This window comes from Xiphophorus couchianus, chromosome 1 (assembly GCF_001444195.1).
Source record: "Xiphophorus couchianus chromosome 1, X_couchianus-1.0, whole genome shotgun sequence".
Classification (NCBI taxonomy): domain Eukaryota; kingdom Metazoa; phylum Chordata; class Actinopteri; order Cyprinodontiformes; family Poeciliidae; genus Xiphophorus; species Xiphophorus couchianus.
The window spans coordinates 12,497,297-12,517,990 of record NC_040228.1 but is presented as its reverse complement, the minus strand read 5'-3'; the positions used below and the strand labels follow the sequence as shown (position 1 = coordinate 12,517,990).

Here is a 20,694-nt window from a genome sequence, read left to right as displayed (position 1 = left end):
ATCCTCCCCCTCTGATTGGGGCCTAGATGCCTGAGGAGTCTGTGGGAGAAATCCACAGTTGGTTCCTGATGGGGGAAACCCAGAGGTCACTATAAAGACTGACCTGCAATCACCGCCCAGGTCATCGGGCCTTAATCACAGCCATTGTTGTGGCTCTGTAGTTTATGATTGCATTATCTCTGGGCTTACACTAACAGTTTGTGTTGCACCTTCTAGATGTAAATAAAATGTTATAGGTTAAAGTTACTCATTCACTTAGTGAACTTTTTACTTCACGTGGTTTTCTGTGTTTTGTTTGTTTCTGAAAAACCGAAGCGATTTATTGACATAATTATTAGGGATGCAGCATTCAGTCGACAAAAGTTAGTTAAGAAACTCAAAGCACATTTTCATTTTTTTGTGTGTTCTTTTAAAATAAAACAACCCTGAATTGGTGAAATCTAAAATTTGCAGATCAGACGTCAAATAAAATGGAAATCTGTACTGCGAGGAAAAGCTATCTCTGAATTTCTATTAATTATTAATTTGCAATGCCCTTTTGTTGTTAGTTTTTTCTCATCCCCTTTAACAACACGTTCAAGAGATGAGTAAGTAAGGTGGTGATGTACTGGTGCCAAAGTTTTGATTCTTCTATAGGTCTCTAGGCCACAGGACTTTTAAACATGAAGAGGATGGGTTGAAACAAGCCACAGGGTTTGTAACAGTGGCTAATAAAAAGAACTGATGCCAGATCGAGATGCTGTAAATTAAAAATGTTTTAATTTAATAGATCACATACTGAAATATTGTAACTGAGGCATCCGTGTGGATGTAAAGTGTGTCTTAAAAGAATAAAGAAAAGAGACGATGTTTTTTTTTAAAAGTCATGTGATCAACCTGCTTATTTGTGATCGTGAGTCATCAGGTGCTGTGAAGTATTCGCTGCCTCCTTAGTCATGACAGTGCTGTATGTCCTGCTTCGGTCCGATGATTAACACCGTTCCCCCTGACGCTAACAGAACCAGCTAATGACCCAGTAACACAACGACGTCTAGCAGAGGAAACTTGTTTTTCTTACAGTCTCTCTGGCTTTCCTCAGCTCTTCTCCTATCAGTCTTATCAGCCTCATTAGTCTAAGCTTGTATGAATCTCCTATAAGATCAAGTCTCCCTCCTAGATGTGCCTCACTTGCTCTTTATCTCTCGCAGTCTACCAAAAAGAGGATTTGTTAAATCCCCAGTACTTTTCTTTACTCCATATCCTCGGGTTTACATCATTCCAATGTCACCCAAAAGGAGCTGGAGGGGAACTTGTGGTTCCTGGCAGAACTGCAGTGGCATACGCAGCGTTTTTAAGGTGGGGGTTAGTCAGCGAGCGTGGAAGTAAGGGAGAGGAGTAGGCTGCAGCACCGCCTGCTCTACCTCCTCATCACATGGCCAGATTGCAGAACAGAGAGAGAGAGGCTGGCAGGGAGCCATGCTCTTCTTTCAGCAGGTCTTCATTGCAGATGGTATGCTGAGAACGCTGTCCTATTAGGATGCTGAGAGTTTTAACTGCACCTACTGGGTCAAACATGTGATTTACGGTGATTTGATGTACACTATGTCTATTTCCAGTGTTTTTCATTCACCCTTTCTTTTATCCTTTAAACATCTCGCTCTCTCTTTGAGTCCAAATAGATTGCTGACAACTCCTGACTTGAAGAGGAAAAACGATTTGCTTTTTAAAATAAATTCTTTGGAATTAAGTTCTTGAAAGTTTCAACCATCCAGACATTGGTCAGGAGTGATCAATCTGTGAATTGGACAATTCTGGTCAGCACACAATTTCTCTGTGCTTTTGTGTTTGGGTCTGTAGTGTGTAACACCCAAAGGTCATCAGAAGTGCAGGTGAAAATCTGTCCTTTTTTTTTTTACTGGCTGATTGTAATATTTTGGATCTGACCTACAGATTTTGTTTTCAGCCTTAATTGATGTCTAAATTTGTCCGTATCAAAGGAAACTCTAATTTGATACATTTAAAGAATGGAGCAGAAAAAATGTATTTCTTGTACTTGACCGCTGGATCATAGAACAGCACCATGTGAAAAAACTCTGACTCTAATCCCTGGCTGGTTGATTTTGTGCTTGACTAAAAAAAAAATCACATTAGTGTGAGGTAATTCTGAGTCATAGCTGCTCGATGTAATAAAACATGCTTAAACAATTTGTATATTGCACTTTGTATAAATTAACTCAATATTTGGTTAGAAAGAGCTAACCAAACGCTTCCTTTAACTTGCGTTTTCATGCTATTTTCAAGGGTTTTCTGGGCTTAAAGAGGACTGCAAGCAGTCTGGCATTTTTCATCGAATTGCTTGGTCAGCGTTTAGGTGTTTGGCAGATGTTTGCGAGGGGCCATGACACTCCCCCTATTGTGGTTGCTCAAGGGTATATGTGTCCATCCGTGTGCTTGTGTCAACAGCACAGAGCAAGAGAGAGCTGGGGGGGCAAGAAGAGCAGGACGAGCCGTCTTCTCCTCCGTCCCCCAGTCTTTTCTCAATGCACAGAGGGCTGTCAGGGATTGGGTGCATGCAGAGTAGCAGCAAATTGATTATCCAGCATGTGTGGCCTCTGCAGCCAGCCTGGAAATAAGCAAAGGCCCTCTTTCAGTAACGGCCCTGAAACATACCAGAGCTAATGTGGTTATAAAGGAGAGATATAGCGGCCAGTTATACTGATATGTATTGGTGTTTCAAATGTTAAATAATTTCACCACATCCACAGCATTCATTCAGTTCATGATATTCACGCTCGTCTCCATCTTGTTATGTAAACTATGTCGGTTCTCTTTAAGCCAGTGAGCAGAAACAAAAAATAAATAAATCTGATTACAGAACCACGACTCGTTTGTCTTTCAGATCAGATGAATGACGAAGCCTTTTCACATGTTCACGAACTGAATGCTGTTCAGTATTATGCCCAGTGTTGAAGTATAAACAAAGTGACAAGCTGATAAAGCAACCAAAAGGTCACCACATCAATTAAACCTTCACCTTTCAGATATAATTCTACCGAGTGTCCTCTCAGTAAGAGCTAAGTGGTTGGTGACATTGGAAAATCCCCACCGGGAGGAAACGAGCTCTGCTCCGCTGTCTGTTAACGCATACAAACAGGCAGCAGAAATAACTCTATTATCTGCTATTTATGAGGTATTGGCATTGAAAGGAATACTAGAGGGACATTCACGGAGATATTTGTTTGAGGGATAAACATTGGTGTGATGAGTCCTGTTCACACATGTCCGATTGACCCAATTAGGACCAATAATCCACCAGGCTTGCCTCAGGCCGCCACGCCCTGCCGCCGTAATCCTTCTGACCCATGTGGGTTTCCCTGGATATACTCCCATATTCCCACTGGAGAGCTGCATTTCTCAACTTTGATTATTTGTAGCGATTCAGTGACTTCTCACAAATATTCTAGGTTTACCTGTGCTTTTTAAAGGCTAAATTTTACAGTGTTTTGTAATGGATTGTGTTGATAGTAAATATGTTGGGTTACTGTTATCAGTTTTACACAGAGATACCAACAAACAGAATTTTGGGGCTAGTTTGCGATCTTTGGGTTTGTACAGATTTGACTTGCCAATGCTAATTTTAGCCAATTCCAGTTTCTCTTCAGGAATTTTAATCTTAAGAACTATTTTCAAAAAACAGTTCATTCCTTGCAGAATATTTATCCCTACTTTAACGCTGAAATTCCCAAAATTCTGACTCCACTCACCGTCCAGTTGCTCCGCTAAACGCTGAACGTTTAGCTTTCTCTTGCACTCTTGCAGTCTGAATAAACGACAGAAACGCCTAAAAATGTTCCCTTTTAAGTAACATATTGTGGGCTTCCTCTGACTTCAGCTTTTATTAATATATTGATAAATTAAAGAAGGTGTCTTTAAATCTGAACAAATTTTATGCCGATTAGAAGAGCTGGAGTACGGTACATTCGCTCCATGTAAAACATTGAATAATCCAGAGTCTAGCTAGCGCCACCAACTGGTTTCTCTTTGCATCTTTAGCTTCAAATGAGGATTGAAGAGATTTCTTAACTTTTTCTCCAAGTGTTTGGGGTGGAGTAAACATTATTATGTCTCTTATTATTAGACGCAATGATTAAAAATAATTTAAAATAATCTACTCTTTAAACAAATCGTTTATGATTTATTCAGTAATTAGTTTTCAAATTACAAATCGGCATTATTTAAAGCTGCACTAAAACTTTCCACTGAGCCATTGGGACTTTGTTAATTAGTACTAAATATTTTTTTATTAAGTGTTTTTAAATGAATGAGAACTGATGACATGGCAGTAAAAAGCCACGAGAGGAATCCCACAGATTGGAATGCACTTAACGTGGCTGAGGTCAGACGAGCAAAGTGATCAGTTTCTTCAAATACTGAAGCAACTACGTAATCGTCGGCTCCACTGCGCCTCATAGATCTGCCTCAGTCAAGTAACCATACGTGTTTAAAATTGTCAGTTTTTGTAGTTTCTTGTTTCAGGCTCTGAAGTCTGTAAAAAGTATTTGTTGCAATTAAACAACAAATAGAAAAAGTACAACTAATAATGAGGAAAAGCAGAACAAGCTGTGTGCTTCATAAAAGTTAGTTCTGTTATTCTTACAAAAGGATAAAGTGAGTAAAGGTGCCAAATAGCTGTACTCTGTGAGAAAACCAATTTTCTGCATCGACTTGCTCAGTTCAGTTCAGTCCTTTTCTTTTTTTTCCCTTCTTTTTCTTTACAGCTCACATTTTGTTCCAGCAGCTTGCAAATGAGCTCGGTGCAATTGGAGCGAGCTTTTCAGAGGAAATATTGGATATCGGATGAGCTAATAACTACCCCCACTCGTGAGTGAGTGGGGGTAGTTAATCGCATCCTCGGCAGCAGAGACGGTGAAAGTCGAGCACGAGCGCTGTTCACGTGCAGCGCAGCGTGAGGCAGCATCACATAACCACACTAAGGTTTACTTTGCAGCAGATTGCTTTGACATGAACGACACGGGATTAAAAATGCTTGGTGCGTAGAATAATTGTTGTGAACTTTCAGTACCAAAGGGAATCATTGATAACAGAAGCTGCTTTTTATTTAGACCGAACTCAGACAGTCTCATTCAGGTTTGAGTGACTCAGGGATGCTGAGATGAGAGTCCTGGCATATCAGCACTCGCAGCGTCCTTTGTTCTTCTTATCACTGAAGACGGACCTTTATGAGTCTGCCTGTGTGTTTGGACTTGTTGGCTCCCTGAGGGTATTGCATGACGGATAAGAATGTAAACATCAATGTTTTGACTCCGTACTGTATCTACATGGCACTTAAAGGGAAGAAGCGGTTGTTCTTGCTGGGCGTGTCCGGCTGGATGTAGATTATGTTTCAATGAAGATAGTCAAGTTCCAGCGTTGCCACCATCTTCTCTACACCACAACCGGCAGTGTTTTTCTCTTTTCTCTTCAGCCTGCATTCGTTCATCCATGCCTCGATGACGAAGCAGATAAAGGCATGTTTGTTTTCCCGATACTATGCTCCCTCTTTGATTCTTTTACCTTTGCTTGGTTCGCTGCCTCGGCTCAGTTTAAAAGGCTGAACTTTTCCCACATTTTAAGAGCACGGCGTTTTTGTGCCTTCGTTTTCACTGTTCTCACTCCAGACTGTATTGTTGTTTTTCTCCCAGATTCTGAGGGTTGCATTCAGAAACAAGCTCCCCAGCTTTGCAGTCGTAGCACGGCTAGCTTGTTGATGGCCAAGAAGCTAATTCGGGATTATTCGTGCGTGAACAAAGTTATTTTTGTAACCATAATGATTTTGCAAATGTATTAAGGCAGCAGCGTGAAGCTGATTTTATGTTCAAACATGCATAAACTCACAATAAAATCTATATGAAAAGGCTCTTTCTTACTTTAGATAAGGATCAAAGAAAAGTTGATTCTGAAACATTTTTCTGTCCCCTCCGTGTTCATGATGTCATGATTACATAAAGGCAGAAAGCATTTAAAGTGAGAGTTGAGTTGCTGAGGGGATGCTGGTCGAGGAAATCCAGGTCACCGCTCTGTAAAATGGGCGCCTGTTGTGTGCCATGAATGCACGGGGCTGTGTGTGTTTTTCCCCCGTCTGCACCGCCTCGCCTGGTTTACACTGTTGTTCCCACTCAGCTGCTCTGCCCGGATCATATGATAATCCCCACGCTGTTTTCAGGCAAATTGAGAAACTCCTCTGTCATGTTAAGAGATTTAGGGCAATTGATTCCTTTTGAATTTACTGATGGTCAAAAATGAATGGATAATTGGAAGTCACAATTTCAATTTTTATGAGTATGGAGCACAGAAGTGTTTGTATTTCATTCCGCTGTTTTGATCATTCAAAGAAAATCCAGGATGTGACAATACTGTTTTAGTAAATAAAGCTGAGCTGAAAGGTAGAAGCAGTTTCCACTTACAGAAAAAAAAACAAATTGTGGAAGAACTGCTTCCTTTGCAAAACTTTTTGTTTCGTTGTATCAGATTTGCAATCTCACTTCCCAAAAGAAAAATGAAGGTGCTGTTCTGAATGTTTTTCACGACACAGGATGTGTTGAGAAATATCTTTTGGCTTTTGAGGCATCATTCATAAAGTTTTAAGTGCTCTCCTGGTTAGAGATGCTCTTGTCAGACTGCTGATCCTGATTCTTGAACAATAACTCTTTTACCAGATTCTCAAAAAGCATTCTGTATTTACTGGGATCAGAGGGAATGTCACACTCTGTGGCATAGGAGTCGCTGTAAAACAGGACCTTATTAGTATTTTAAAACGGTACATAATTACAGTTGACATTTTATTCCGGGTTTAACATGTAATCTCAGCAGAGAGCTTTTACCTTTGGAATAAATTCTTGGATTTCCTGAAGTCTTTCCAACATTTCCAAGCCAAATCAAGTTGAAATCAAGTAGAACAGTATTTCTGTGCCATGTTCATCCTGCCTGTTATGTCTGAAAGTGCCACTCTGTCAACAAGGTGTAAAAACTAGTTTTCCTTTTTAAAGGAATGGATTTAAAACATAACGAATGCTGTAAACTAACTTTGAGCACTGAACTTAACCTCGTTATTATATTATAATTATATTATTTGGTGCATTTGCTGACCGGGAAAATTTTTTAAAATTAAAAAAAAAAAGTATTTTTATTTTGCCATTGTGGTAATAATTCCCCCCTCTTGAGTTTAAACCCAACACATCAGCTAACGGGCTGCCTTGTGTCCCCTCGCTTTGTTGAAGTTCTGTTTGTTTTGCTTCTGAATAGAGTCCTGCTGACTTAGCATGTTTTCTCTTCTAGAAACCTCCCCTTCAGTCGCTGTTATTCTGATCCCGGCCGCTGAGCCTGTCTAAGCTGCTGCTATCAAAGGCGCTTGCACCCCCAGTTTGGTATCAGGGAGCGGTGTATGTATGGTTTGGCTCGGGAGTTCAGCGGAAAGATTGGGCGGCTGAAATCTGTCCATTCCTTCCTGTCACTGACAGTCTGTCGGCATGCGAAGCACTAACTGCCATCTGCTGCTGTATAAATAGACAGCAGAGCAGAACGGGAACAGCTGGCGCAAAGACCAACACTGTGACCTCCTCCACTGCTTTCTAGTTCAGCAAGCGACCCCATCTATGGTCGCTTTATTTACATGTATGTGTCACTTTTTTGTCTGTGTTTGGTGTAAATCTGGGACGGGGACTAAATCAAAGTTCTTTTTTTTTTGGTAATAAGATTAAATGCAAATTTATGTTCTTAGATATGCTTTCAGCTACTGCTTTGAATTTCTGTCAGAAGCTTATAGGATTGCGTTTTTACTCCACTTGATTAAGAAGAGGGAAAACCTATTGCCAAATGTGTTGAACCTGCTCTCTCCTACTTGCTGTCACCTTAAACGTCTGACACAATCCTTTTAAGTTCGATAGGTTGTAAGAGTTAAATGGGAATCCTGATCCACACAGAGGTCAGCAACTCCAAGTCCGGGAGGGCCAGCTTCCTGCAACTTCTGGATGCAACATACCCGATGTTGGCATGTCAACAAGTTTTATGGACATGATTCAGACTAGCTGGAGGAGGGATGCACCCAAACCGACAATGGTCCTCTAGGTCTGCAGACTTCTGCGCTTCAACATTGACTTCCTGTAGCGCTTAGTTCCTGCTTGAGTTAGACCTGGGCACAATTATAAGTAAGTTATTCTTATGCTTTAAAACAAATGTAGCCCTTTGTCTTTGTAGAGGAGTTTATATTTAATAGAACTTCATCACTTTAAAGCTGAATTATCCAGTTGGAGAACCTTTTTTCTTTTTTTCTTTAAACAAAGGGAGAGGGAGGAGAACAGCAGTGTGAAAAGAGTCATTGTTACAGAGGAGGACCGGGCACATAAAGCCTTGTCATAACAAATTACCTAATGTTTTTTGCAGACCCCGTTGTCAGCTGCATTTCCCTGCATTCAACGCTTTGTCCTGGCGTCTTCCTGTCCTTTTTTTTTTTTTCACCTTTTGTTTTCTCCCCCATAGGAAGGGAAATATGATGTGATCTGCCTTCTAACACTGGAGTTTTTTTGTTTTTTTTTCTTCAACTTTTGGTACATTCTTTCAGAGTTCCAGGTGTATCTCAGATGATCGTTGTTTGAACCAAATGTGTGCTTTAGAGAGTAGAAACCTTGTCACAAGTGATTTAGTAAAGAACATTCTTCCTATGACTAGACAAACTCTCCTGTCTCTGGAAAGTTTTCTGCGTTTATGGAATATTTATTAGACCTCCGGTGAAATCGCAATGCGATCAGTGGGACGCGTTTTCTGTTTTGGAGATGTTGTACGGCTTGTGTTGTGGTTGCAGCAAGCTCAGCTGTTTGTCAAATGTGCCAAGCAGTGTTCACACACTACTTTTAGCCCTACATCCAGTGATAACTCTGTCACCCGCGCTGCAGCCTTGGTAACGGTCATCACACACAGACAGTATGCCATAGCACAAATGAAAACGCGCAGAACATTTCTGTGGTCACCTCAGCATCCACCTAGTTCCAGCCTTGTGCTTCCTGTTGGAGACTAAATAACCAAATTAGCGTTACTGTGGTTTAGCTTGGCCTCATGTCAACAGCTGTTTTGCTTCGGCGCTCATGCAGAAACGGTGACGCAGGCAGGCAGACTATGAAGATGCATAGGGAAACAGCATGCGGCTCTAATATGCTGCTGGATTTTTGTTTCTGAATCACCTGGAATTATTGAGGAAAAACAAAGGGAGTGACTCTTTTATGTGCTATCAAATAATAAAATACTCAGCGGGTGATAATTATCTCAGATATCCAGTAAATATATGTAAGGCTGCACAATATAAGGAGAAGATGCGCTTGAAAATGTTGTTGAATATTGCGATAACAATATTGGTTGTGAATAAGCCTGTCACAATAAGCAACTAATCGATTAATCATATGATAAATTAACATGAGCTTGATAATTTCCACTTTTGATAGTTTTTTGTTTTTTTTTTAGTTGCAATTTTGTTTACAGAGACATCACAATCCATTTTATTCATGTCTTCAGTTTTGTGTTTTTTATTTCTGTTTTGTTGTTTTTGGTTGATGTGTTTTTATTTTGGATATTTAAAATATCTTCCAGTTCCAGTCTTAAGTTTTCTTTATAAAATGAAAGTTTATTGGTTTTTGACAGGGTGAACTAGCATTACTATGCCATTATCACTATATTACTTGAAAATGGTTTTAAAACAATGATATTATTGTTTATCGCAGTGATTACTGGGACAATTTATTGTCCAGCTAAATATATAATAACAGGCTTAGTTGTGAATAATGAAGGTCGATCCAACAGGCCAAATGTATCTTTAGCATGTAGTGTGTACAGTATCTGCATGGCACTTGAATTCTAATTATTTACCAAATATTGCATTTGAACTGTCATCTGTGTTTGGCACAGATTGATATAACAAGGAGACATTGTGCAGCTCTGGTCACAGGCATTTGTGAATAAGTCCGAGTAAAAATCCAACTGTTTAATTTTGCTTACAGAAAAAAAATCAAACAAATGTGTAACACCATTTAATTGCAATTATTTAAAAATATTGCTTCTACAATGCAGCCTGTAGCTTCCTAACTGTAAACTTTAAATAGCATTACCTGAGTTATTTTAGTTTTTACACCGTCGTCGACTGTTCTGTCTTATTTCCAAACAGGTGAATCTTTCTTGTGGACAAGTGGGGCAATCATGAAAACAAATTTTAGTGAATCATAAATTGTCCCAGAAATTATTGCGATAAACAATAATATCGCTGTTTTGAGACCATTTTCAAGTAGTATGGTTTGCAATACACCATACTGATAAGAGCATAATTTTATCTCATAGGATAAAATTGAAGTTACAGAGCTCAGTTTAATTCATAATGAAATTAATTGATGTATTTTTTTTGTGTGTGACATTCTTATTCACAAGGGTAAAGTGTTAATCTTCTTTCAGCCAGCTGTGCTTGTTACCAAGTAAATGTCTTAAAAACTCACCCTGGCAAAGGTCAATTAATGAAACTTCCTGAGCAGAAAGGAACAACCCTGCAAAACTTCACCAGCACCTTTGTTAGTATTACTCACATAATTATTCATGTTTGTATTCTGCTGGTTTAATCAGTGTCAGGATAAAATGCTCATGTTGCCACTTACTGAAGGATTGTGTTGCTCTTGTGGGGTTTGTAAGAAGTTTGTCATTGGCTCATTTGTGATTCATAGAGGTAGCAGGGAAGTTGCAGGAAAAAGTCAGAGTTGAAGTAAGTGTTCATACTTAACTTGTATGATAGAAGGACAAAAATGATAGGACAAAAATTCTTCAAATTTTGTTCTAGTGCTTTAATTGGGTAATTGTGTTTTAACACTAGTGGTTAAGGGCTGTATCAAGGTATACCAGGTTTTTAGAAGGTTTTTGTTTCATCGTACTGTTTTTACCGTTCTCTCAATGAGTTGGAGAAAATCTAAATGAGATAATACTTCATCTTCAAACGTGGATGTTGGGTTAAATAGACGCAGTATTTCTGCCATACTGGGGTCTCACCTGTCCTTTTAATGTATCTGTGAGATCAGGAGACGCGTCGGCGGTGTTGGCTGCCTCCTCCAACTCGGTGGCAACTGGAGTAAGGCTCCCTTCGCTCTAAATGAAATAAGGTTGCCATGGGAAATGAAATGTTGAAATGAATTACCGCGATATCATCTGGTGTGTAAGGATAGAGTAAGAAGCAACAGACATCTCATTGAGCAGAACATTTTCTGGAACTGCATGACCCTCTTAAAACTCCTCGCATGAACCGAACATGTTAAGCTGCTGAGTGCATTCAGTTCATGCAGCCGTCTTGGTATTTGCTTGGTTTTTCCTTTCTTTCAGTTCTGCAGAATTGTAGATCCTCTTGATTGTATGCACTGTTTTTAGCGGGGCATTTCTTTGTTTCCTTTAAAAGTCTACATATGGGTTCACTTCCTGCCACCCTCCCCTTCTTGCGATCCTAAATTGGCATTGATCAGCCTGAGCGAACAGCTAGCAGTTCCCTAGAGGTTTGCTTGAAAAGAGAGGCTGATGTGTTCAGCCATTTTAGACTCTCTCTGCCTGTCTCAGGTGAAAGGCGAAAGCTTTTAGTCCCCATCTGGTGCTTGGAGACCTCCTAACAGCCTAATTAGGGAGGTGTGTTGTATTTTTTTTCTTCTAAGCTTTCCTGCTTGGATTATGAGACCCCATGTTGTATGCTGTAGCAGAAAATGTCTGCCAGCGATAACCAGCTGAGTGATGCTCTCTGGATGGCAGGATGTGGTTAGTTAACAGCTACCTGCCTTGCTTTGAAATGGAGAGCTCCTGTGGTGTGCTCGCATAATCCCAGTCCTAATTTTGGACAGGATCTATGGATGCAGTGCAGCTCTAATTGGGGGAAAATAAGGTTTCTCATGGCCTTTTTTGGCCTTCAGTAGCTTTTCCTCACATAACATTTCAGTAAATCTTTAAGAAATTGTCTCAATTATATATGGATCCTTTAAAGCAAGTAAAAATCAATGATGAATTCTGACTATATATGAAGTATATGATGATATTAACTGCTGCACCTGCACACCTTTTATATCAGTGATTTGTTTAAAAAGCCTTGGGTAGAGAAAGTTATCATCACTTATGGGATCCGACGCTATAAGTGGCTTAATGTCTTAAGTTACAAATCCCACAGCTTTTCAGAACCGGCGTTTCTGTATGTTTCCTGTGTTGGAACCGCCATAAGCCACAAATCCATACTTAAATTGACAGTCATTGTTCACAGATCTGTATTTTAAAGCAATTTTCAGCGATCGCTGATGAGGAATGCACGAGAAGAGAGAGAAAAAGGGAACGCAGCGTGCCGCATCCTCCAACCCCCCCGTCTGTGCCAAGTTGAAGTTGTTATGGCAACCGGAGTCTGGTCCTATACCTGTTGCCATGGTTGAGAGAGACAGATTTTATGACGTCGTTTATGAGGCAGCAAAAATGCGTCTTCCGTCTCAAGATGGAGGATTGCAACTCCTGCTGGAGTTTAAGTGTAAATGTGTCTGCGTTTACTGCAGACCCGCTGGGTTTGTTTCCTCATTGAGCCAATTTGTGACATCCAAGTATGTTGTTAGTTGAAAAATATCAGACGGTATATGCTGGTTTCTGGTCCAAAAGGATATTTTTATTACTTTTGTGTACAATAGCATCAAATCCCCCTCCTACCTTTCTCTTTAATAAGAACCAACTCATCTGATACATTGACGCAATGACACACTTTATGCTTTGAGTGGTCAAAAGTGCCGAACATGGTACTTAAGAATGATTGAATACCTTTTTCTTCTAAATAGTAACACCATACCTCTGATATGAATCCAGAAATGCTCTTTAGGAATTTCAGAAAGTGCTTTGTCCTGCTGGAATGCAGTTGTTGATTCCCTAGGCTGAGATTTCCCCATCCACCTGCCGCCAAAGCTCCTCTGTCCCAATATCTTTCATTTGTATTGCTGTGTAGCCTCTCGAGCTAAGGGTGGCAGCTCATTAATAGCAACTGTAGATTGTTCCAGGAAAGGGCAAGAGGGGCATCGGTAACCTAAATCCCCCCCTTGATTTCTTCATGCCAACTCTCCAGTTTCCCTCCGGAGGCAGGTCAGAGGTGAAAATGGTCTTTATTTAGCCACCCATCTCTCTGTATCCTCTTCCAGGGCCCAATATGGAAGCAGCGGCCGAGCACCTTAACCTGAAGCTTGCAGAGCGCGGAAGCAAATGCATAGTTTTTATTTAAAGAAAGCTTGTTTTGGTGCGGACGTAATCGCCGCGTATTAAATGCAAAGCAGCTCAGAGGACACGCTGTGCTTTTCTGTCAGCATGATGTGACCCATGGAGGGCGATATGCAATCCCTGTCCCTCCTCTTCTCCTGCATTATTGATAAGTGCGCTGAAATCCTCTGAGCATGTAAGGCACTCTGCTGGCGACATCTCGATGCAAAAAGCCTCTCAAGCACCCTGATTTGAAGGAGCCAAAGGGGCTTGAATTTGCTCATCAGCTTCAGGACACAATTAAATACAACAACGCTAATTACAGCCCTGGAGTTGGCACTACACACCTCTTCTGGAAGATTGCAAATATAAACGCAGCATGCACACATTTAGTATATTGCTCATAATAATAGTTCGGGCTCCCTTGTAATGTTTTTAAATTAAAGACGAGCAAACATTTCCTTTAAGCTTTCGGTTGCTGTAGCGTGAGTACATACAAACAGAGCAGCAATCCTTCTCCGTCTGCATTACATTTACAGCGTCCAGCCTTGAAGCTAGGACTATTGTCCTGCGGGTAGCAACCAGCGTGGTTGAGGGGGACGACATACCAGACATGGTAGCAGATTCTTTCCCATCAAGAAATGTGTGTGTGGCCTCAGGGACCGGCTGGGCTGTGTGGAAACACTGTCAGCACGTTTGAAGCAGGTGAAATGTAGCAGAAGACGTTGAGTATGTTGGTGCTAATAGATAGGTTTGTCACGATAATAAATAAACTATCGCAGAAATGATTGCAATAATATTGTTTAGTAACAATCACTGTAAAATAATGGCATAATAATGCAAGCTTGCCCTCTCAAAGACCAATTAAACTTTAATTTTGTAAAGAACATGTAACACTGGAACTGGAAGATATTTTAAATATCCAAAATAAAAACACAACAACCAAAAACAATAAATCCAACTGAAATAAAATGCAACTTAAATCATAACTGAAATTGATTATAACACGTCTGTAAACAAAATCACCCTTTAAAGTATATTAATAATCAGAATAGAAATAATGAAGTAATTTTGTTTCCTCCAAAATCTGTTTATGGTCTTTTATATTTCAAAAGAGACACACAGACAAGTAACTCACAAATGCACAAAACACCTAACAAAACCAAAAGAAAACACATTAAGAACTTAAACATTCAAGGTGACAAACATTAGTTGACTGCAGTGAGACAGAGTAATTTAAGTTTATCTCAGGGGTGCATGTTGAGAATTAGTCCAAGAGATTTTATCACAGTCCACAAGGTAGGAATGAGGTGATGGCGTCGTCCTCCCCGAAACTAGGCATCCCGACATCAGTGTTTCAGTTTCGCACATTTTTCGAGCAAGTGAGTACATTTGGAATTAACAAATAGAGGTAATTTTAATTTATCATGCGATTCATTGCTTATTGCGACAGGTTTACTCAAATCTATTAGTTATTTCACTCTGGCTTAACTTTAATTAGAGAATAAAGACACACTGGTTGGGAAGACTTGAACCGTTTCATGTTCCCTAAAAAAGATAAAAGCAGATGTAATGTGTCACTGACTCGTGACTTTTAAGTTCAAATATATCACGCCTGGTGCTGGGATTCAAAAATGCCTCTTTGGCAGCAAAGCATAAAATAAACAGTGGATAAATGCATATTAGAAATTTCTGGTCCTTTTTTGAGGTCTGACTTGCTGATTCAGAGTTTTATTTATTTTAATTAAAGAGAAAAAAGTGTGCAGTGGGTATTATTTTTAAAACCAACAAACAAATAAATGAATTATAATTTGCTATGCTGCATCGATTTATTTAAAACTTGTAGTTGACATTTAAAAGCCATAGAAGGGAATGTGTAATTTATTCTTTGGTTTCATTATACATGTTACTCTCTCACTGTAGGTTGTAATTGAAACTTTATGAACAAAGATGTAATAGGTGAATTATACCACCCCAGATGTTTTTAACCTTTTTTCTTATTTTTCAATAATCTCCTCAGCTATCCTGAACCCCAAAGCCCCCAAAGAACCAGCAAAAACCTTCAGCTTCGATTACTCCTACTGGTCACACACCACGGTGAGTAAGACATGCAGATTGCTGGAAAATGTATTTTTAATATCTATTGGTAGCCTAAACAGTTGCAAATCCTAATGCTTTATTTCCCACCTTACAGCCAGAAGACCCCTGCTTTGCATCTCAGAACCGTGTGTACAACGACATCGGAAAGGAAATGCTAGAGCATGCTTTCGAGGGCTACAACGTCTGCATCTTTGCCTACGGCCAGACTGGAGCTGGCAAATCCTACACCATGATGGGCAAGCAGGAGGAGGGACAGGAAGGAATCATTCCCATGGTTTGTATTTTTTTAAGATTGCTTTACACAGAATAAAGTGCTTTTGCACCTTTAAAAACAACACTTTTTTCTCAATTATTAGAGGTGTTCTCTTGAACATTCTCTCTGTGCATTTTTATTAATCATTGAGATCATTTGATGAAGTTGTTAAATGGTTTGCCTTTTTCGCTTGCTTTTTTTCTTTGTCCCTTCTGTTTATTATTTCCAAATTCAGTTCATGTAAATTAACAATCTTCTTTTTCTGTGTTCCAGCTTTGTGAAGATCTATTTGAGAAGATCAATGAAGACTGCAACAAAGAGGAACTGTCCTACTCAGTGGAGGTACATTTACAATTTACAATGGTCCTTCCACTATTGCCAACCTGGTGACTTACTCACAATATTTAGCAGATTTTTTTTTTCAGCCTTTCTCTCCCAGAAAGTTTTGAATATAGATTGATGTACCTGTTTGAAGTTACTGATATGTTTTTAAATCCTCAGCCTTCCAGAACATAAACTCTGAGACTTAAACTTAAAATGTATGCTGACATATTTTCTAAATTTTTTTTTTTTAGGTGAGTTACATGGAGATCTACTGTGAACGGGTGCGAGATTTGCTCAATCCTAAAAACAAAGGGAACCTGAGGGTGCGAGAGCATCCGCTGCTGGGTCCCTACGTGGAGGACCTGTCCAAGCTAGCTGTTACATCCTACACAGACATTGCTGATTTAATGGATGCAGGAAACAAAGCAAGGTGAGTTAAGCCCCTATGTCAAGGTGAGACATGAGGGAAGATGGGGATATATAGAATGATTGGTAAAACAATATTAACCCTAACCCTATAGTGAATACTTCCATCATCTGTACTGACAGAATGAATAGTTTAAGATGCTAGATCTGAGTCCTAGATTATGCTAAATCACTTCTCATTCATTTACTGCTATCCAACATTTTACACACGAAGAACTTACAGAATGTGAAATGCATGGATGTTCTGCTGTGTTGTGAAAGCTGCTGTGAGGAGGAGTGAACTCTGCTTTAATCTCCCTCTGCTGACTCAGAGGGCTTATATCCAGAACGTGGCGTGTAAAGCCTGCGTCTCCCTTGTGGCTGTTCTTCTCAGTGTGCCTTGTACACTTTCTGTATGGAGTCCTCACAATATTATCCCCCTCTGCTACACAAACTAATCCCCTGGACTCAATTCACCCTAATAGGTGTAAAGCCCAGAGATGATGGTTCTTGTAACAACCAAAACTATTCATACTGCTTCTTTCACAGCGACTAATTTAATAGAGGTAGCATCAGTTTAATGTCTGTTTTGATGTGATTTGGTAACTACGCCCCTGTGTGCTTACACACAGAACTGTTGCTGCTACCAACATGAACGAGACCAGCAGCAGGTCCCATGCAGTTTTCACCATCGTCTTCACACAGAAGAAACATGACAGCGAGACGGACCTCACCACAGAAAAGGTCAGACCAGGCAGTAACCCTTCGCAAGCTTAGAAACATTTATCCTTTGTGGTTAAATGTTGAGTGTTCATTGTTTTTAACAGAATCAGTGATGACGCGATTGTTGGAAATTAAAGTAGCAGAAGCAGTTTTTTTTAAATGTGTACTTTACTTTTTAGTTTTTAATAGTTTCTAGGATTTCCTTATTGGTATTACATGACTCAGATGTTCGTTCCTGTTGATCACCGGCTAAAAAATAAAAATTCAAGTCTGCTTTTTGGCTTTACGTACCATAGGTGGGTTTGGCATGAAAGAACAGATGAATATTTGGGAAAATATCTCATGCCCAAACACTAACAACAGTTTCTGATCCACCAAAGCAGTGTGGATTAGTGCCACACTACACTAGTTTAGTGTGGTGTAGTATAAACTGTTTAATGTGATATAGGGTGTGTAATGCTGGTGGCCTGTTTTTCGTTTTTTTGGAGATCCTGGAAGCCTTGATAGCATACATGGCTTCATGAAGTCCTTAACAGGTACAGGAGCAGGAGATACAAACTAATGAACTCCACAAGTAAATTGAAATCGGCCCATTATTTTGTTTTTCAAGAAGATAATGATTCAAAATATTTAGCCCAGTCAACAAAAAATGGGTTCTTGTAGCCTGGCCAATGCATTGCCTAAAACTAAAGTATTGTCTAATGACAACAGGGGTATTTTGATTTTTCAACAGTGAATTTTGTAAAAACAAAAAAACCCCACTGAATAAGTGTCTTTGAAATGTATTATAATTTAAGAAAAATATTTGCTTTTACTTTTGCCAGACTGACTTAAACAGCTGTTTAGAAAATTTGCATTCTGTAGTGAATTTGTAAAGATGGCTTAATTCAGCCATGAATGGAGAAGGGGGGGAAATGGAGCCATTTTATATTTGACTTCCAGCATTTCCTCTGATGCTGTAAAGACACAAAGATTGCTGTTATTTTGAAAACAATGGCCATTGTTTTCAGCCACTCTATCGTTTTTTACTGCCAGGCTGCATCTCACCAAACAGGAATGCTTAAATGTGTATTTGGATGAATTTTAACCACTTGCTTCTTAAATGTAAATGTTGTAGATATTTCTCTATAATACTTGGTCCTCTTATTATGTCAGTAATCTCTGGTTTAAAGTGCTGTGTTTAGGTTAGACTAACTCTGATCTAATCTGGTGATCACGTTTTGTTCAGAACCTGATGGCTTCGTCTTCCCAGTTGAACAATATCAAATAAGTGACAGATAAACTCACTGGGTTAGATTATAAAAACGGTTTTAGTTCTGCATTATATGTTTCTAACATTATAATCACTGACTAAATTGTATAAGAGTGATTGTGGTTTCTATGTTCAATCATATTTCTCAGCTGAAGAGAAGTTTTGTTATTTCATCAGAACCTCTTGTATCGACGCCCATTATCAAAATGTGTGGAGAAAAATCGATTTGTTTTTTGTCGTTTCATAGCCTAGCACTCGTTAGACTTCCTTAATGCAAATCAAATTTATTTATAAAGTCTGGCATCTCATAGATTTGCACTCTCTCCTCAGGTCAGTAAAATTAGTCTGGTAGACTTGGCAGGAAGTGAACGTGCAGATTCCACTGGAGCCAAAGGTACCAGACTAAAGGTAAGAGTCTCATCTAAAGTGGCACAAAGCATCACCAATCAGACAGCAGATATAATCCCTATGTGTCCTAATTAATATGTTTTATTTGATTTCAGGAGGGAGCAAATATCAACAAATCTCTCACCACATTAGGGAAAGTCATCTCTGCCTTGGCTGAAGTGGTAAGCGCTTTATGCCTGATTTTCCAATTTCTTCCAGTTCTTTCCTCCTCCTACGGCCTTACTTTCCTCTCTTGAACTTGACCCTGCATTCTCGGGGTGTTTGTCGCCTGGCATGCTGTAACGTCTGCCCCTCTGTTTTCTCTCCTCTTGTCCTTTCAATACCTGCTTACACAGGATAACTGTACCAGCAAGGTAAACACTTTGACAGCTAAAACTCTAATGTCCAAAAACAATAATTCATTGATGTTCATACTGTTAATAAAGTTGCACAGGCTCAACTGTTCCTGTTTCATCGCCTAATGTTCAGTGCTTTTAGGCAACATGCAAAATTATGCCGACAGTCATTAGAATAGTTTTCTGCCTGTATTGTGATTCACAGCAGTTTTTTTTTTTTTTTTTATGAAACATCATCCATCCATCCATCCATTTTCTGTGCACCCTTGTCCCTAATGGGGTCGGGAGGGTTGCTGGTGCCTATCTCCAGCTACGTTCCAGGCGGGAGGCGGGGTACACCCTGGACAGGTCGCCAGTCTGTCGCAGGGCAACACAAAGACATACAGGACAAACAACCATTCACACACACACTCACACCTAGGGAGAATTTAGATAGACCAATTAACCTAACAGTCATGTTTTTGGACTGTGGGAGGAAGCCGGAGTACCCGGAGAGAACCCACGCATGCACAGGGAGAACATGCAAACTCCATGCAGAAAGACCCCGGCCGGGAATCGAACCCAGGACCTTCTTGCTGCAAGGCAACAGTGCTACCAACTGCGCCACAGTGCAGCCCATGAAACATCATTATATTGAGAATTTCTTAAAACCTATTTCCCAGCTTTAATTTGAGCAATTTTGTTCCTTTGCAGAGCAAGAAAAAGAAAAAGTCGGACTTCATCCCTTACAGAGATTCTGTTCTGACCTGGCTGCTGAGGGAGAACCTTGGTATGAACCTTAGTGATGCTTGATAAATGTGCTAATCTGTTGAAATCTTCATCTTTCACGTGTTTTGAAGTCTTTATTTTTGCATAGCAAGTGACCCATTTTTGTAACAGAAAATGAAGCGGCAATGTATAAAAGGAAAAAAAAAATATCCGGAGCAAGCATGCCTTACCCTGAGCCAAGTTTAAGAAGAACACCGTCAGCAGACTGTATTTCAAACTAATAATACAAGAAGCTCCTTCTATCTTCGGAAGAGGCATTTAAAGAGCACAGAGTGCATCTTCAGCCCTTCCTTGATTCTGTAAATTTTACTATTTAATTTACTGTAGTGGGAAAAAAAAATTATTCAAAGTAATGACTGAAGTGCCTCCTCAACGTTTCTCATCAGGTGGTAATTCAAGAACAGCCATGGTAGCTGCCCTCAGTCCTGCAGATATCAACTACGATGAAACTCTCAGTACACTTCGGTAAGATTATTGCTATGAGCTCACATTAACAGCAAAAAAAACAAAACACAAGCTGAATAGTTGAAACTCTCACAAATGAATCCTGATGGGGATTTTTTTTTTTTTGGTAGCTATGCTGACCGAGCCAAGAACATCAAATGCAACGCTGTTATCAATGAGGATCCCAACAATAAGTTGGTGCGTGAGCTGAAGGACGAAGTGGCCCGACTGAAGGAGCTGCTCCGCGCTCAGGGCCTGGGAGACATCCTGGACAGTGAGTGCACAGCCACACTGTTCAGCCACTGCCTCCAACAAGCTGGCAACAACTTCTCTGTTCATTACTGTCTCAAAGCTCTGTGCCGTTCACGTTCCCTCCTATCCAAGTGTCTGTATTTGTGCTTAATTCAAAATAATATGCTTTCAAAATACAC

The 20,694-nt window shown here is 39.8% G+C and overlaps 1 protein-coding gene and 1 long non-coding RNA gene across 18 annotated transcripts in view; one reads left to right on the top strand and one right to left on the bottom strand.

Annotated features, from left to right (window-relative positions):
* Positions 1 to 20,694, top strand: part of kif1b (kinesin family member 1B) — a 65,527-nt gene that overhangs the window by 2,288 nt on the left and 42,545 nt on the right. For 12 of the 17 annotated variants that reach the window (XM_028014885.1, XM_028014936.1, XM_028014921.1 and 9 more), the window contains exons 3-13: positions 15,272 to 15,348; positions 15,446 to 15,625; positions 15,878 to 15,946; positions 16,180 to 16,358; positions 16,966 to 17,077; positions 18,639 to 18,716; positions 18,812 to 18,877; positions 19,052 to 19,069; positions 19,745 to 19,820; positions 20,206 to 20,284; positions 20,395 to 20,537. In XM_028014885.1, coding sequence (XP_027870686.1) covers positions 15,272 to 15,348; positions 15,446 to 15,625; positions 15,878 to 15,946; positions 16,180 to 16,358; positions 16,966 to 17,077; positions 18,639 to 18,716; positions 18,812 to 18,877; positions 19,052 to 19,069; positions 19,745 to 19,820; positions 20,206 to 20,284; positions 20,395 to 20,537 — 1,077 coding nt within the window. The remainder of the gene's footprint in view (positions 1 to 15,271; positions 15,349 to 15,445; positions 15,626 to 15,877; positions 15,947 to 16,179; positions 16,359 to 16,965; positions 17,078 to 18,638; positions 18,717 to 18,811; positions 18,878 to 19,051; positions 19,070 to 19,744; positions 19,821 to 20,205; positions 20,285 to 20,394; positions 20,538 to 20,694) is intronic. The other 5 variants (XM_028014903.1, XM_028014959.1, XM_028014981.1 and 2 more) reach the window with 1 other exon arrangement.
* On the bottom strand, positions 11,062 to 13,100 carry LOC114143212 (uncharacterized). Its single transcript, XR_003595194.1, has 2 exons — positions 12,854 to 13,100; positions 11,062 to 11,145 (listed from the first exon to the last, which is right to left on the bottom strand). It is a non-coding gene; the product is annotated as an uncharacterized LOC114143212 (long non-coding RNA).